The sequence below is a fragment of the Chelon labrosus genome (assembly GCF_963514085.1).
Source record: "Chelon labrosus genome assembly, chromosome: 14".
NCBI lineage: Eukaryota > Metazoa > Chordata > Actinopteri > Mugiliformes > Mugilidae > Chelon > Chelon labrosus.
In genome coordinates this window covers 8311936-8324400 of record NC_140347.1, presented here as the reverse complement: position 1 = coordinate 8324400, position 12465 = coordinate 8311936, and the positions used below count along the sequence as shown (strand labels likewise).

At 38.6% G+C, this 12465-nt stretch overlaps 1 protein-coding gene across 1 annotated transcript in view; it reads left to right on the top strand.

Annotated features, from left to right (window-relative positions):
• LOC311499415 (plasminogen-like) overlaps positions 1-12465 on the top strand; it is a gene marked incomplete at both ends in the record, with an annotated part of 40602 nt that overhangs the window by 24112 nt on the left and 4025 nt on the right. Inside the window, 7 exons of the mRNA XM_084560366.1 lie at positions 1115-1191; positions 1317-1491; positions 2024-2144; positions 2263-2381; positions 10186-10348; positions 10500-10691; positions 11152-11226. Of these exons, the coding sequence (XP_084416492.1) occupies positions 1115-1191; positions 1317-1491; positions 2024-2144; positions 2263-2381; positions 10186-10348; positions 10500-10691; positions 11152-11226 (922 nt within the window). The remainder of the gene's footprint in view (positions 1-1114; positions 1192-1316; positions 1492-2023; positions 2145-2262; positions 2382-10185; positions 10349-10499; positions 10692-11151; positions 11227-12465) is intronic.

The following is a 12465-nucleotide window of genomic DNA, read 5'->3' as shown; positions in this document are numbered from 1 at the left end:
AAGCGAGAAAGTAGCGAGCAAGAGTAGAACATCTGTGTTAAATTACAGGATGGGGCATGATATTTGTCGCAAAAGTCTGTGATATTGGGAAGAGCAGTGTCCCACCAGTCATCTTCCAAGTTCAGACCCAGTTCTTGTTCCCAAGCAGCCTTGACTTTAGTAACTCATGAGCAATCAAAAGACAGTATTTCATTATCAACTTTAGAGATGAGTGACTTTAGAAGCTCCTCCCACTGTAGACTCAGTGGTGAGGAAGGAAAAACTGGAAACAAAGCCTTAGCACAGTGTCTAATTTGAAAGTATCGAAAAAGATGACAGGGTGGAAGATGAATGCTGGAAAAGATACCATCCTTGTAGAGGTCTTTGAAACATTTCAGGCCTTTATTATGCCATGCAAAAAAGGTTGAATCTGTCAACGCAGGTCAAAATAAATGATTCTTCAGTAAGGGAGCTGAAGTAGATGCTGACTTAAATTTGAAGTGCCTACTAAATTGATACCAAATTTTAAGTGTGGAATGAACCACTTGGTTATTTGTGAAGTCAGAGAGGTTGGATGGAATAGAAGAGATAAGTAAAGCAGTTAGGAAAGATGAAACACATGACTGCGCCTCTAAGTTACACCATGGCAGATCCATTGATTTAAACCAAAACAAAATTTTGTGGATATGTACTGCCCGATACTACAGTTGGAAATTAGGAAGTGACAATCCACCATTGAATTTACATCTCTGAAGTGTAGATTTGCAGATTCTGGGTGCTTTTCCACACCATAGGAAGTCAGAAATAGTTTGATCAATTGTTTTTTAAAAAAATGCTTTGACAGAAAAAGTGGGAGACAATGAAACAAAAATAGGAATTTGGGCAAAATGTTAATTTTAATTGCATTAATTCTTCCAATTAACGAAAGAGGTGCTTTCTTTGAAAGTTTGCTCAAAGACATTGGTTTCGATCTACCTGCAGATGAAAACTGCAGAACCCTTCAGAGACCCTTGATAAATTAAATGATTAAATACATTATATACATTAAATGCATTACATACATTAAGTACATTAGGGTGTACAACTTGACTTGTTGGTAGTTCTACGATCGGTCCATCTTGTTTTCTGTTCTCAGCATCGGAGCCTCCCCCCATCGTCCCAGAGCTGACATGTGCCTCTGGTAATGGTTCAGCGTACCGAGGCACAATTGCTGTAACTGAGTCTGGCAAAACTTGCCAAAGATGGTCAGATCAGACGCCACATGGACACAAGTACACCCAAGACAACTACCCATGCAAGTGAGAGTTGGACCAGGCAACTAGGTCTACTGACAATGATATAAATGGGGTGCAAATGTTGCTACAAGTTTCATTTTGATTTCGTCTGTGTTCTTCTTTGTCAGAGACCTAGATGATAACTACTGCCGTAACCCCGACAATCAGATGAGACCCTGGTGTTACACAACTGACCCTGAAACCCGCTGGGAGTACTGCAGCATACCCAGTTGCACTGGTAAGATCCATTAATGTACCCTCAAAAGTAGACACAGAACACAAGTTGTTCAAACAATTGTTTGAAAGATGTGGGAGACTGCGTCTAAAACATGTCTCCATCTTGGTCATTTTCTTCTATTTAATACATTTATAGTTGTCAGATTTATAGCACACACAAATCATACATCTTATCAAATCATAGTGTACATCACAGGGCTAATACAGAGAGACAGACAACTATTCACACTCACAGTCAGTCTATGTTGTATTATAAATGCTATGACTGTTTAGAACTCTGTACAGAAGCTGGTTGATGCATACTAAAACACGTTTAAACAAGGGATCAGTAAAAACCAAGGTCATAGTTTACGGTGTTGTTGTGGTAAGGTGCAAAAGATGAACACATTCCATTATTATCTTTGAATACTAAAAACATAATGAATGCAAAACATATGCTTACTAATTAACAAATTCAATAGAAACATTCAGTATAAGGCCAGGTAGACAAGGACAGAAAAGGTTGTCAAATGTCTGTGTTTGTTTCTTTGCAGAGGACTGTATACACTGCATTGGTGAGGACTACAGAGGAAAAATCTCCACCACTGAAAATGGCTTCACCTGCCAGCGCTGGGACTCCCAAATACCTCATGACCATGACTACATTCCCAGCATGTAAGACCACTTCAGCTAAACTTTCATATTTTCTTTATATTCACCTACTGTGGAAATGAAAGAACATAATGTAGAACCTAAATCAAAGCTTGAATACTTCTGTTTATGCTTTCCACAGTCATCCAGAGAAGTACCTTGAGGAGAACTACTGCAGAAACCCCAGTTCAGATCGCCGACCTTGGTGCTTCACCACCGACGAATCTACACTATGGGACTACTGCTCTATACCTCGCTGCAGTAAGTCCTGACATTTAATTTTTGCTTTCTTTGTGTAGCCTATACAGCACTTTTTAAATGTCTCGTTAGGGCACCACCTCCTTTTTTCGTAGGAAGAACACGGTTTAAATCAGTTTATCAGTCTCAGTTAAATAATTTGCATATCTGAAGGAGTGAATCCTTTTCCACAGTTTGTACCATTCATTCTCTGCCGTAAACAACTTCTTAAGTGTGAACAAATATTTATTTAATGAAGTGACAACTATGAATAAATGAAGGACTAATAGAATATAGGAGTGTAATCAAATAAAACGAATATGATAAGATATGAAAGAATTAATTTCTGGAGCGATGGTGAGAGATGAAGATATGTTATATGGTTTAGACTAATGGGAATGGATTTGATACCAAATCTAATCAATATTCTCTAAAAGATGTTAAAAGGGACTTTCAAAGTAGTGACACCAACTCTTTGTCTTAAGCGGTAGGAACGATTCAGCCTACTTTTCTGTAGAGTCTTCTCGGCACGGTGATGGCGAAGCGTCGGCGTGATGAGGTGGTGATGAAATGGCGCAGCTGATGCAGGTCTCTCTTGGACCGGTAGACGGGACTTCAACACCCAGCTTCACTTGAGAGCGTCGTAGGTGTTCAATCGAAGGCAGTAGATGACACGTTGCAATGTCTTTGTGTTCTAAGAAGGAAGCCGGATCCTTCTCGGCTCGTTGCTATGGCGACAGCCTCCCGGTATCTTGATCCGTAGAAGAGATTGGATCTTTCTCTGATATCTCAGCTGACTACGCTGGCTAATTTATAAACTAGGTTGGCTTTCTTAATTAGTACTTCGGTTCGTAGAGTAGAAAATTGAATAAACCTAGAAAAATACTGAAGTCACTACAAAAGTTGTATGTCGGGAAAAAGGTCAGACGAGAAACAAACAGCTTGTAAATGCCGCTTAACAATATCCAAGTTGTTCTTAAAACAAAGTTACTAAGTATAAACATGACTAAATACGTAAAGAAGGGCAAGTAAAAGTAGAAGTAAAAGTGCAAAGTATGACTTTGGCGGCCAGGTAGTAAGACGTGTTTCACACTGCTCCACGCCGGTAATTCTAAACTTGATCAAATCTCTCTCACTCGAACAAAAAACAAAACCTAAAGTTTCGGAGTGGACATGGTAAGGCCCAGAGTAAGAAAGCTTGGTGGTGAAGAGGATAAATCGACAAAACAATCCAAACTAACGGACTTTCACGCTCGAGACGAAACCGATAAAGCTACGGAGGCTATGGCAGAGAAAGGAGCTAGTGGCGGAGTGGGAATGGCAGAAGAGGGGACGAGTGCAGTGCTGGCTGCCATTAATTCCATGAGAACGGAGTTCTCATCTAAATTTGATGGGATTATATCAGCGATAGAAAGTATAAGAAAGGAAATGAATGAATGTACGGAACGAGTGTCGCAGGCGGAGCTCCGGATATCAAGCGCCGAAGATGATGTCGCCAGCGTGCAATCAAAACTACGAGCACTGGAGTCGAAATGCAAAATTCTAGAAGATAATGTTCTAGACTTGGAAGCTCGTTCGAGACTGAATAACTTGAGGCTGGTTGGTCTCCCGGAGGGAGTGGAGGGACGAGACCCGTGCTCCTTCTTAGAAAAATGGATTCCGCAAGCATTGAATAACGCCGATCTACAGTCATCTGTTATGTTGGAGAGAGCTCATCGTATCGGTTCATTAAGAAATAATAACGCACCACCGAGGACACTGATTATGAAGTTTCTCAACTATAAGGACAAGATGACAGTCACCAATGCCGCGCGAGCTAAAGGGGAAATTAAATACCAAGACCAACAAGTGAGGTTTTATCCGGACTTGGCGGCAGGAATACAGCAACAGAGGAAACAGTTTGACCCAGTCCGTAAAGAACTGCGCATCCTTGGGATCCGTCACGGAATAATGCATCCGGCAAGGTTGGTGCTCACCCATGAAGGGAGAACCCACACTTTCAAGACCCCACAAGAGGCGCAAGATTTCATCAAGGAAATCCAAAATGAGACTGGCGGGATCTGAAATGAACATGACAAAGGTAGAGCATCTTGGCATGCATCTGTATGATCTGAAACACAAATATGCCTACAAAAGACAGACTGTACAATGCCTTGTCCTGATATGCACAACACTAATGTTATAAAATGCTTTAGTAACTCTGTTTAAAACATTACAGAGGAGAGTTAATGTCATAAGAATAGTAGTGGAGCCAGTGTGATAGGTCAGTGTAGAGAGTGGTTTGACTGATCCTAACTGGTGTGGAACAGTCACTGTAAGCTATGACGGGAGACAAAATATTGGGGGTGGGTTTACCACGAAAGTGGGGAAAGGGAATTTGTTTTTGTTTGGTTTGTTGGATAAATGTTCTATCATCCATGTTTGTGTTTTTCTATATGGGTATATCCATATTGCAAGGTAATCTAACACTCTTTATTAATCATAGACCAAAGCGTTATTCTTAACTTAAGTTCATGGAACTGCAGAGGTCTACAAAAGATTAAAAAACTTAAACAAGTCATGAATAAAATAAAAGACATGGACTCAAAAATTGTATTTCTACAAGAAACTCATCTATTGGAGGGGGATGATAAAAAAATTAGAAGAAGATGGCAAGGAAACGTATTCATGTCATCACTCTCATCCCGAGCCAGGGGAGTTATGATTCTCATACATAAAACAGTTCCATTCCAAGTGAAAAATGTGATTAGAGACAAATTTGGAAGATATTTAATAGTCCAAGGTTCTTTGATATCAGAAAATATAAATTTGGTGAACATATATGGTCCCAATACTGATGACCATAACTTCTATGTTAATCTATTCTTTACTATATCATCACTTACTGGGCAGCATATAATAGCAGGGGATTTTAATTGCACACTGAATCCCAGTATAGATAGATCAACAGGACTAGACTACACACACAATGGGTGTAGATCAACTATTAACCACTTTATGAAAGAACTGAGATTGTTGGACATTTGGAGAGAAATGAATCCACAGGTCAAAGCCTACTCATGTTATTCTGGTACTCATAAGACATTTTCACGTATTGATTATTTCTTGATTTCCACAGAACTAAGGTCCAAGGTTCAAAACTGTTTCTATGATAATATCGTGATTTCAGATCACTCACCTTGCTGCTTAGAGTACCTGGATAAAAAATTAACAAAGAACCGGGCTAGGTGGCATTTTCAACATAAATGGCTTCAGGATGAGGAATTTGTCAAGTATATAGAAAAACGGATAGAAGAGTTCTTTAATATCAACACTGTACAAACAACTGCGTGTATAAAGTGGGAGGCGTTCAAAGCTTTTATTAGGGGGCAAATTATTAGTTACACAGGTTTCAAATCTAGGAAGGCTCGAGAGGAGAGAGTCCAATTGGAGCATAAAATAAAGATTCTTCAGAAAAAGGTGTATGCCGACAGTAACCCACAGTTGGAGAAGGAGTTACTGATTCTGAGAGCCGAATATGATGAAAAATCTGCGAACAGAGCTGCCTCAAGTCTCATCATAAATAATGGACAAGCAGTTGTCGATCCAGTAGAAATTAACAGTGCCTTTAGAGAGTATTATGAAGAGCTGTATGATACAAAAAATGAAATTGACTTAACCAAACTGAATGGGTTTTTAGGTGGGATATCCATACCATGCATTCCAGATGAAAACAGGGAGATCCTAGAATCTGAAATTAGCCAGGAAGAAATTAAACAAGCCATTGATAATATGAAATCAGGGAAAAGAGCAGGATCAGATGGTCTTCCAGATGACTTTTATAAAAGATTTAAGAATAAATTAATAAAACCACTTTTAGAAATGATACTAGAAGCAATTCAAAATGGTAGTTTACCACTGTATATGAATAATGCTTTAATCATAGTATTACCAAAACCAGATAAACCCCCCAATAAATGTGAAAACATGAGACCAATAAGCCTTTTAAACTCTGATCTTAAAATACTTTGTAAAATCTTAGCACATCGCTTACATGATGTATTACCAAATATTATTAACCGAGATCAGAATGGCTTTGTAATGGGAAGACAAGGATTTCATAATGTAAGAAGAGTGTTTAACGTTATTCATTTCAATAAAGAAATACCGGATACAGCTCTCCTATCATTAGATGCGGAAAAGGCCTTTGACAGGGTCGAGTGGCCTTATCTCTTTGAAATTCTACGAAGGTTTGGGCTTGGAAACAATTTCATACAGTGGGTCCAGATAATATATAAGAATGCCACAGCAGAAATCCTAACAAATAGGAATATCTCAAAATCAATAAAAATCAATAAAGGTTGCCGTCAAGGCTGCCCACTTTCACCTTTATTGTTTACTATGGCAATTGAACCTCTAGCAATAGCAATACACTTACACCCACATTATTATGGAATAAAAGTAGGACCAACAGAACACAGAATCTCTCTGTATGCCGACGATATAATTCTTTTCCTATCAAATTTTAAAAAATCTATCCCGGCCTTGTTAGCTCTAATAAATAAGTTTGGTGATATATCAGGATATAAAATAAACAAAACAAAATCTTCAATACTAATGCTGAATGGGACTCAGAGAAAATATCCAGCTCCTGAGGTAACTCAGTTTAATGTTGTAGAACAGTTTAAATATTTAGGAATTCAAATTTTGCCAAGGCTAGAATGTGTCACTAATGTCAGCTATGAATCTTTACTTTCAGATATTAATGAGTCACTTGAAAGATGGAAGTCATTACCAATGTCGATGATAGGTAGAATTAATATACTTAAATGTAATGTTTTACCAAAATTACTTTACTTATTCCAAAATATCCCTCTACAGCCACCATCAGACTTATTCCAAAGGATTAAAAAAAGGTTTGTGGATTTTATTTGGAACAAAAGGAAGGCTAGATTACGTTTGTCTCTACTGTACTTACCATTTGATCGTGGCGGTCTGAAATGTCCGAATTTAATGTTGTATTATTGGTCTGCACAGCTGAGGTCTATGACATATTATTTTTCAACCACTGACCCTCCTCATTGGACTGAAATGGAATCTCATAATTTGCCTTTACCTCTTCCCTTATTTATGTATTCAGACTCGGCTAAAAAATTACAGAAACAAATTAAAAACCCAATTGTAAAACATATGATTAGGTTATTGGCCGATACTAAAAAATATTTAAAAGAGCCACAAGCACTGTCACAGTTTAGCCCAATATGGGAAAATTACAACTTTACACCAGGCAGAGCAGATGCAGCATTTAAACTATGGTATCTAAAAGGAATTCAAAAGATCCAAGATTTATTTCTGCCACACTCAAATACCATAATGTCCTTTGAAGAGCTGAGGATTAAATTTAATCTTAATAGAACACAATTTTTTAAATACCTTCAGCTTAGAAATTTTATTAGATCAAACCAAAACAATGCTCTCACTAGACCAGCTTACTCATCTTTGGAAAAGATTTTGATAAAGGACAGTCTGAGAAAGGGCATCATTTCAGAGTTTTATAATTTTTTGACATGTTCCTCACCTGAAAATTCACAGAAGAGACTTAATGCGTGGAAAGAAGACCTGGAAACAGAAATTTCAGAGGAACAGTGGGAAATGGCTTGCGCAGGAGTTCAATCCAAATCAATAGATGTACGTCTTAAATTGATACATTATAAATGGTTAATGAGGGTGTATGTTACACCAGTGGAACTAAACAGATATAACAAAAACATACCAGATATTTGCACAAAATGTATGGAAAGTACAGGAACCCTATTTCATTGCTTATGGCAATGTAGAAAAATTAGAATGTTTTGGGAAGAGGTGAGGGTAATAATTGAAAAATTAATTTCAAAATGAATTACATTGAACCCTAAACTATTTTTTTGGGTCTGTATCCTGAAAAACATAACTTCAACAAAAGTGAAGAAATACTCATAGATCTGCCAAAAAATGCATTGCACTAGCATGGAAAAAGACTCATAGACCAGAAGTGACACAGTGGTTGAGGCAGATGTTAACAAACCTTCCTCTTGAAAAAATAACATATATACTGAAATCAAAAAAGCATGTCTTTGAGAAGATATGGCGACCTTTTGTTGACTATGTTAAGAATTTAAACATGCCTGAAGGAGAAGGTGAATGATCGGTGTGGACCAAGCAGTTTCCATGCTTGTTTTCTTTTTTGCCAAGGTCATTCTCAATTTCACAAATTTGATACTTTAATGCAAATAATGAATTTTTTAATAGATTACCCAGTCTAAACAGAGGAGCATTTTATTTATTTATTTATTTTTTTGCGGGGTTTTTTTTCTTGTTGTTTTTTGTTTGTTTTGTCTGTTTGTGTTTATAAAACTGAAAAACTTTCAATAAAAAAATATTATGGGAAAAAAAAAGTAAAGCAAAGTAAAAGAAGAAGTAGAAAGGTAAAAGTGGTAAAGTTAAAAAGTGTGGAGAAGAGGGAGTGTCCCTCTGATTTGATGTGTTAATAATTCGGGGCGTGTTTTGGATCGGGTTTCCAAATTCTTTGCGCAGACAGAGAAGGGAACGCCTACTTCTTTGTCTCAAGATGTCTTATTACCTGATCTTCCTACCCTGCTTTATTTTACTTAATTTAATTATTCCATCACTCATCATGGCTTGTTCGCGATGTTCTTGCCTATGCGGCAACACTCAACATGACAAGTCGTATCAGAATGACCACATCAAAATAACTCATAAGCATCAGTAATTAATAAAATCTGATTTTCGTTAGAGTGATATTTTGCTAATAACAAAAGGTTGGGGTTTCTAAAATAACAATTCCAATAGTTATGATTTCAAATAATAGCTACTATTAGTATAAGAACATACCTAAGTTTCAACATGCTTTAATTTCAACAATGATAAAAGAAAGAAAATGTTTTAAAGAATTGCCACTTGAGGGCACTGTTGATCCATCCTTACTGTGACAAATTATGTGAATTTGGGCTAGGTTTATCGTACAAGGATCAAAATTGTGTCATTGTGATCCTAAGCACTCCTGAAGAACAATATATAACTTACCAGGTTATTACAATTTCGATAGTCATATTATCAAACTTAGGCTCTTTTTACAGAGGAATGCAGATTACAGTCTTGTTCTGGGAGAGGAAGTTATTTATGACCCCTTATCTGTTTTCACTCCCCTGGTCACTCTGGGAGAGGGCGAGGAAGAAAGTGTTTAGTATGTTTGCATGTGTGTGTCTCTGAAAAGGAAGAATTAATGAATCACAGACTTAAAACACAATTAATATAACATTAAGGCTTCTTGATTTTGTTCATATGAAGTATGAGAGGCAATTCTCATTCTTTGTAGTTCCTGATATCGTGTTGATGTTCTTTCGATTCAGAACTAATTAGATCAGAAACAAGAGTGGGAAATTCCACAGAAGTGTTAATCTGTCTTTTTGGCTTAGAAGACGTCCTCAGCATCAGGGAGGTCCGATAGCGTGGGCCTGTCCAGCATCTGGACATGGCATCTTTATGGCTAAAGTGTAAAAGGTTGATCTGTTAGAAGAGTTCTTCCACAGGCCAGTCTCTTTATATTTACTTTCCAGAGAGGTGGAGAATTCCGAGGATGACAGGATCCCCTACATTTGCAAGTTTGGTCGATGTTTTTACTGTAAATCTATACTAGACCTATCCATAGTTCCCTGTGTTCAATAGAAGATCAGAATTTTATGTCCCTATTTACCCAGTGTGATTTGTTTTGAGAATCAGTTATTTAATCTTCCACAAGACTCTCTTGTTGGTAGTTCTATGATCGGTCCATCTTGTTTTCTGTTCTCAGCATCGGAGCCTCCCACCATCGTCCCAGAGCTGACATGTGCCTCTGGTAAAGGTTCAGCATACCGAGGCACGATTGCTGTAACTGAGTCTGGCAAAACGTGCCAGAGATGGTCAGATCCGACGCCACACCTGCACATGTACACCCGAGACAACTACCCATGCAAGTAAGAGTTGGACCAGGCAACTAAGTCTACTGACAACAATATAAATGGGTTGGACACAGTATTGGTAAAACTCAAAGAGAGAATCAGATACCTTAACAGCAAATGTTGCTGCAAGTTTAATTTTGAGTTCGCCTGTGTTCTCCTTTGTCAGAGGCCTAGATAATAACTACTGTCGTAACCCTGATAATGAGCCGAGGCCCTGGTGTTACACAACTGATCCTGATACCCGCTGGGAGTACTGCAGCATACCAAAATGCAGTGGTAAGTCTCTTTTATCATGTACCCTTAAAAGTAAAATCAGAGTCACCTTTAAGGTGGCAAAACAGAATCTATTTTCTCATGTGTAATGCTGCTGATTTCAAAGACTTTATACAAAAAAAAAAGGTTTAAAAATAATAATTCACCAGGAGGAGCTAATTCTGTAGCTGCATTCAACTGCGGGACACCTGTTAATGAACGGACACAGTGTTTACATCGTGTTGTCGGCGGCTGTGTGTCTACGCCTCACTCATGGCCCTGGCAAATCAGCCTCCGGAAGAGGTGAGAAGATTATCACTAAAAATACGACAACAAGGGACAAACTGCATTTATAAAATATGATGTAAAAGTTTTTGAAGACAAATACCAAGTTTTTACTGAAGCAGACAATAGGAATAGTTTCACATGGGTAATAGTGTAACTGTCATTCATTATATGTTAATTTTATCAGTTTACTTTAATGTTTTGCCCTTGTTGCTTACTAATCCGTGTTTTTGTATCTTGAATCCCTAATAGTTCTAAATATCTGTCTCTCTGTCTATCAGAGGAATAGGCCATTGGTGTGGAGGAACTCTGATTGACCCTCAGTGGGTCCTCACTGCTGCACACTGTCTGGACAGGTCAGAGAGTGCATTAGCATCTAACAGCCGTGGTCCACCAAGCCGACTTTCAGCCACTTTGCTTTCATGCAGAATACACTGAACAGCTGAACAGCCACAACATTAAAACCATCGTGTAGATCTCTGTTGTGCCCAGAGGCGGTCCTGGCTAGATATAAGCCCTGGGCAAACCCCCCCCCCCCCCATTTCTAGTTGACGGGGGGGGGGGGGGCAATTATAATTCTAATAGTTGCTAGTTCAGCAAAACTAAAAACCAAATACAGTCGTCTTCTGTAGCTAATAGCAACATATTAGCAAGAGGTTAATAAAAAGCCTATAGCTTACTGTCACTCACGTCACTCATAGAAATCTGTATACCTTTATCTTTTGCCCATTTCTCCTCTTCTTCTTTTCTTCTTTTTCTGAACTGGGCACCTGATGCTTCTTTGGTCTTTTACTCTGATTCATGATGAAGATGAAGACTCGACATCATTAGCTTTTGCCAACACCGTCCGTTCATTAGTTACGTGAGTCACGTAGATGACTGCACAGATTTCTTTTTTTTTTTTTTTTTTTTCACATAACCCAATTAATTCCATGTAGGTATATGGGTTTATGTTAATTTTAGGAATGAAATACAATTTATTTGAAGCAGTTTGTGTTGTGTGGCCTGGGATCAGTCTATCCCTCGCCCCCCTCCCTCTTGCCTCTTCTGACACACACACACAACCTGTATGACTCTCAGCAGCAAGTTGATGTGACATGAGGGTGCCCCAGCCCCCACTCCACTAACTTGACGTGGAAATGAGCGGTAGTCTAGAAAACTGGCGAGTTTTGTCCACATTGCCCATAGCAAAAACTGGTTCAGGAAATTGACATGGGCCTTCTGGGGGCAGTCTTGCACCGTCTGGCATCAGGACGTTGATAGTGGGTTGAGGGGAGGGGCTTCTGTGGATGGGGCTTCTTCAACCAAATTCTGCAGTTACTCGATCGATCAGTATTTGGGGAGTCAGAAGCCTGGCTCAACACCTTGGGTTATTTTTCATGTTTTGTCAGCTCTTCCTGAGCATTTTCTTTTTGGTGTGGTTTGTTCTAATGGCTTCTACTGTTGTTACTGAGTGTCATTGCTATGGGGTGTGGGTGCTGGCTCAGCAACATTACATTATTAAACACCAACCCCTGTCGCTTTGGGGCAGTTTTTATGTAGCCTAGTGGTATGGGTATTATTATACGACATGAAAGCCAGAACCAAAGGCATGT